This window comes from Colletotrichum chrysophilum, assembly GCF_026319265.1.
Source record: "Colletotrichum chrysophilum strain AFK26 chromosome Unknown scaffold_155, whole genome shotgun sequence".
In the NCBI taxonomy this organism is placed as follows: Eukaryota; Fungi; Ascomycota; class Sordariomycetes; order Glomerellales; family Glomerellaceae; genus Colletotrichum; species Colletotrichum chrysophilum.
The window spans coordinates 88,674-93,054 of NW_026517442.1; the positions used below are offsets into that span (position 1 = coordinate 88,674).

Sequence of the window (4,381 nt, forward strand, 5' to 3'; positions counted from 1 at the left end):
CTAGGCCTTCGCACCAGCGCAGCCTCCGTTGTGTCCATCGACCTCGTCATTACAATCAGCATCATGATCCGCGACCGCACGGCGTCCTATGATCCTGCTGCGCTTCATGTACCGGTTGGCCGCGCTCTTCTTCGCAGAGCCATATCCAGTGAGCCCCTCAGGAGGAACGACCGGGCCAGGCCCCATGAGCGGTCCAAGATCGGGAAGACCGCCATCACCGTAGCCGTTGTCAGTACCTGCGGGCGCGTTGTTGCCACCAGCCCCAGAGTCCCTTGCTCCTAGACCGCTGCCGTATCCACCATCGGGGCTTCCTTTTGGCAAGGAGTTGATGATGCTCTGAAGCAGAGCCTCCAATTCTGCCTGTGATAATCCAGGGGGAGTGGGCGTTGGTGGAGGTGTCACTGCAGCTGGTGGGTTACCTGCGGGAGCTGGTGCTGGTTGACTCTGGGGAGGAGATGTGGCTGCAGGCGCGGGGTTGCTCGCGGGCGCGGGAGTGTTCGCGGGTGCCGCTGTATTTGCAGGAGTCCCCGCGGGTGGGTTGCCTTGAGGTGGAGATGAAGGATTCCCGGCATTCGGGTCGCCAGCGCCACCATCGCCTCCAGAACCATTGCCGTCGGAGCCGTTGCCAGCATCGTCATCAGATGGCATGCTCAGCGCTTGACCATCGGCACTGTACACGGTGGCGGCCCAGTCACCTCCGCAAATGTCTGTAGACAGACCGTCGCAAGGCTTGTTGCACTGCTCTCTCGGAAGACGCTCTGCGATTTGGAACATGTTTCCACACCAGCACTCCGTTCCGTACTCTGTACCAGCAAGCTTGAAGCCCATGGAAGCGCAGTGCTCAATGCACTTCTCGTTGGACATGCTACCAGCAAAGTAGTCTGATGGGTCGCCGTCAAGTGTTCGGATGTTTGAATCCTTGAAACAGCCAAGAAGCTTCCAACCAGAGCAGTCCGAGGCAGCTTTGGGTGCAGCATCGTTGGGAGCGGCGTTGCCCGAACCTGCGTTGGGATCTCCAGCACCCGCACCCGCACCTCCGTTGCCAGTTGATGCCGGTGAAGCAGGACCAGTGTTGGTTGGTGTTCCATTGCCAGTCGGTACTTCTGAACCAGAACCTGCGCCTGCTCCATTGCTGGGGTTACCGTTGGCAGGGTTTGCCGGCGAGGCGCCGTAATCAGACAAAGGTTTTCCGTCACCAGAGTCTCCTTTGTCGTTGCCGGAACCATCTGCAGGAGAGCCACCATTGCCAGCGTTGCCTCCAGAGCTGGTGTTGGGATTGGGAGGAGATTGTGCAGGAGACGCTCCATTTCCATCAGGGGAGTTGGCCGGTGCAGCATTGCCAGAAGTGTCAGGCGAGCCGTTGCCAGAGCCATTCCCTGAGCCATTACCCGCGCCGGAATCGTTGTTGGGATCAGTAGGAGGTGCGCTACTCGGAGGTGCTCCAGCCCCAACACCGCCGGTAGGTTGGCCACCATTGGAAGTTGTGCACGGCGTCGTTGCGGCGTTGGCAGGACCAGCATTCGCGGGCGTAGCAGCGGGATCTCCGTTACCAGAGCCTCCATTTTCGTCACCCGAGCCATTGCCAGAACCATTGTTGGGATCCTTGGCTGGTGGATTGCCCGTACCTGCGCCATTTCCAGATCCATTGCCCGTTGGCTGACCTCCGTTTGCCGTAGAGCAGGGTGTCGAAGCAGCGCCATTGCCGTTGCCGGAACCGTCGCCGGGAGGCTTCCCGTTGCCTGGGTCGCCATTATTGGGACTTCCATTGCCGTTGGCAGAGCCATCATTGGGGTTGCTTGCTGGGCTACTGTTGCCATCTCCATTTCCAGAGGTGTCCGTCTGCTGAGAATCTTTTGCCGTGGAGCAGGAAGTTGATGAAGCCCCATCGCCATTGGAACCGTTACCGGCACCGCTTCCAGAACCGTTGCCGTTGCCGTTCCCATTCCCATTGCCATCTCCGTTGCCGCTACCATTGTTGGAGCCGTTGCCAGAACCGTTGCCGCCATCTCCGGGAGTTGCGGTAGGTCCAGGAAGAACGAAAGCAGTCACGGTGGTGATGACTACATTGGCCGGCCCGTTGGCGCCTCCAGATCCCATGCCTACGTCCGAAGGGGCACAGTACCAGCCACCTTTGCAGTGATAACAAGGCCAGCCCATCCCGCACGGAGCAGGTACCATTGGCGTCTCCTGAGGGGGGCAGAACCAGCCGTCGAGGCATTCCGAGCATGAATATCCCCTTCCCGGACAGGGACAAGAACCAGAGGGTGGCTTGGAGGGAGACGCTGGGCATGCTGGACATTGAACCACTGCAGGGCAGTCGGAAATGGGGATGACCGGGGTGGATGGCGGAACGTTTCCCGATGGTGCAGGGGCTTCTGGTTCTTCAACAGAAAAGATGCCGCCGGATTGACTTGTTGGAGATGCTCCAGATTTGTTGCCTCCACCTGGCGTTCCAGCAGGAGCCTGCGAAGGGGCTTGCGAAGGGGCTTGTGAAGCGGCTGGCGAAGTTTCTGGGGTGGCGGTGATTGAAGGGCTCGCTGCAGGTGCTGAAGGAGACGCAGGAGCAGGAGCAGGAGCAGCTCCATCCGACTGGCCAGGGTTCGCAGAAGCAGAATTGGCTAGGAAATCATGTTAGCTTCGTTAGTCACCTCCGCGTGATGACAACTTACCAGGTGCAGGCGGTGTCGCCGGACTGCCCGATGGTGCGGGTAATTGACCTCCTCGATCGGTGTTCTGCGGTTGGCCGTTGTTCGGGCTTGAAGTCTCAGGTCGAGATGCTGATGCCGTGGGTACAGGACTTCCACCTCCGGCAGAGGACGGAGAAGCCGGCGAAGACTGGCCATTGCCAGCTGATGGAGAGATGGGTGAGGACTGACCACCGGAAGACGGAGCAGCAGATGGGGCAGCAGATGGGGCAGCAGACGAGGCAGCAGACGGTGCAGCAGATGATTGTTGTCCGCCAGCAGCACTTGCTGTCATTGAGGAACCTTGAGAGGTAGCTCCGACAGCTGGAGATGACGGAGAAGCACTGCCTGTGTTTCCATTCGCTGGCTGAGAGGCAGGTGGCGCAGACGGGACTGATGTGGATGAAACAACAGCACTTCCACTTGCCGGTGTCGCGTCCGACGCAGGAACTCTTGACGACCTCGAAGGAACAGCAGAGCAAGGGACGGCAAGAAATGTTGGAATACCCTTGGCGATGTTGACGACAGTGCACAGCTCGGACTCTGTTGCATCTCCCAGAGTAGTGACCGGGCTTGGAGCATCTCCCACAATTGGGATCGCAGTGGTGGCCTCGCTGACAGCTTCAGAGACGGAAGCTAAAACACTTGATAACGCGGTTGAGTCGTCAGGAAGCTGTGGCGCATTGAGCCCACCGAGACCCGTAGGAAGTGTCGAAGACTCAGGTAGGATGACTGTGGCCGCACCTAAGTTGCTGCTTAAATCCGGGATGACGGGGTTGGTGAGGGGATCGGAGCTGCCGACAGGGACCATAGAAGTCATGATGTTCCCAGAATCTGTCACAGCAGCGACAGCCGATGGCAGCGAGGTAGGTGGGTTGTTCAGGAGAGATGTCGCGGCACCGACCGGTTGTGTAAGCGTGGCCATAATGGTGGGAAGATTGCCATTGCCAACAGCCTCGGTTACGCCAGGAATGGGGACTGGCAGTTGACCACCAGTTGAGGGTGCGGCAGGATTAGATGCTCCTGTAACGCCCGACAGAATTGACGGCACGACTGAAGCTACACTGCCGCCAACGCTGGCAGCTGCATTCACCAGACTCTGGACTGGTGTTCCATCGATGAAGGTGCCAACAACATCGCCAATGTTGACTGTTGAAGCTGCGGTAGCTGCACCGCCTCCTGCGCGCCTAGCAGTCAGGGTTGCGATGATCCCACCAGCGTGGCTTGTGATATGGCTCAAAGCGCCGTCCACGACGCCACCAAGAGCACCGAAAGGGCCTTGTGGTTGATTGTTGCCAACTGCAGGAAGAGGAGTGGTGATGGCTGACTGGTCTTGGTTGGGAGCTGGAGCAGATGGACGAAAGATGCTGCCTGGCAGGGAGTCGATGCCGAAGAATTGTCTGCGTTCAAGATCTGGATTGCTTTTGGCGACAAGGTTGGAGTGGTCTTCCTCCAGAATTGGCTGGACTGCCTGGGTAACGGCAAAGGCTGTGAGGAGGGCCAGGACGACCAGACTGATGACGACTGTCGTCTGCCTCTGTCGAGGCGTTGGTCCCGAAGGACAGGTGGGCCACATGATGGGCTATTGGGGCTATTAAAGCACGAATGGAATGAGTGAAATGACGAGATTTGTTCTGATGAGGACTGCCAGTGGGAATGAAGGTTCCAAAACCGGGTTCCAAGAAAACGAGCCAAAA

At 58.6% G+C, this 4,381-nt stretch overlaps 1 protein-coding gene across 1 annotated transcript; it reads right to left on the reverse strand.

Annotated features, from left to right (window-relative positions):
• COL26b_011905 (uncharacterized protein) lies at window positions 1-2,097 on the reverse strand (the record flags this gene model as incomplete). Its single annotated transcript, XM_053184558.1, has 1 exon — window positions 1-2,097. One exon carries the CDS (start codon window positions 2,095-2,097, stop codon window positions 1-3), a length of 2,097 nt encoding a protein of 698 aa, XP_053031514.1.
• Between the last annotated feature and the right edge of the window lie 2,284 nt (window positions 2,098-4,381).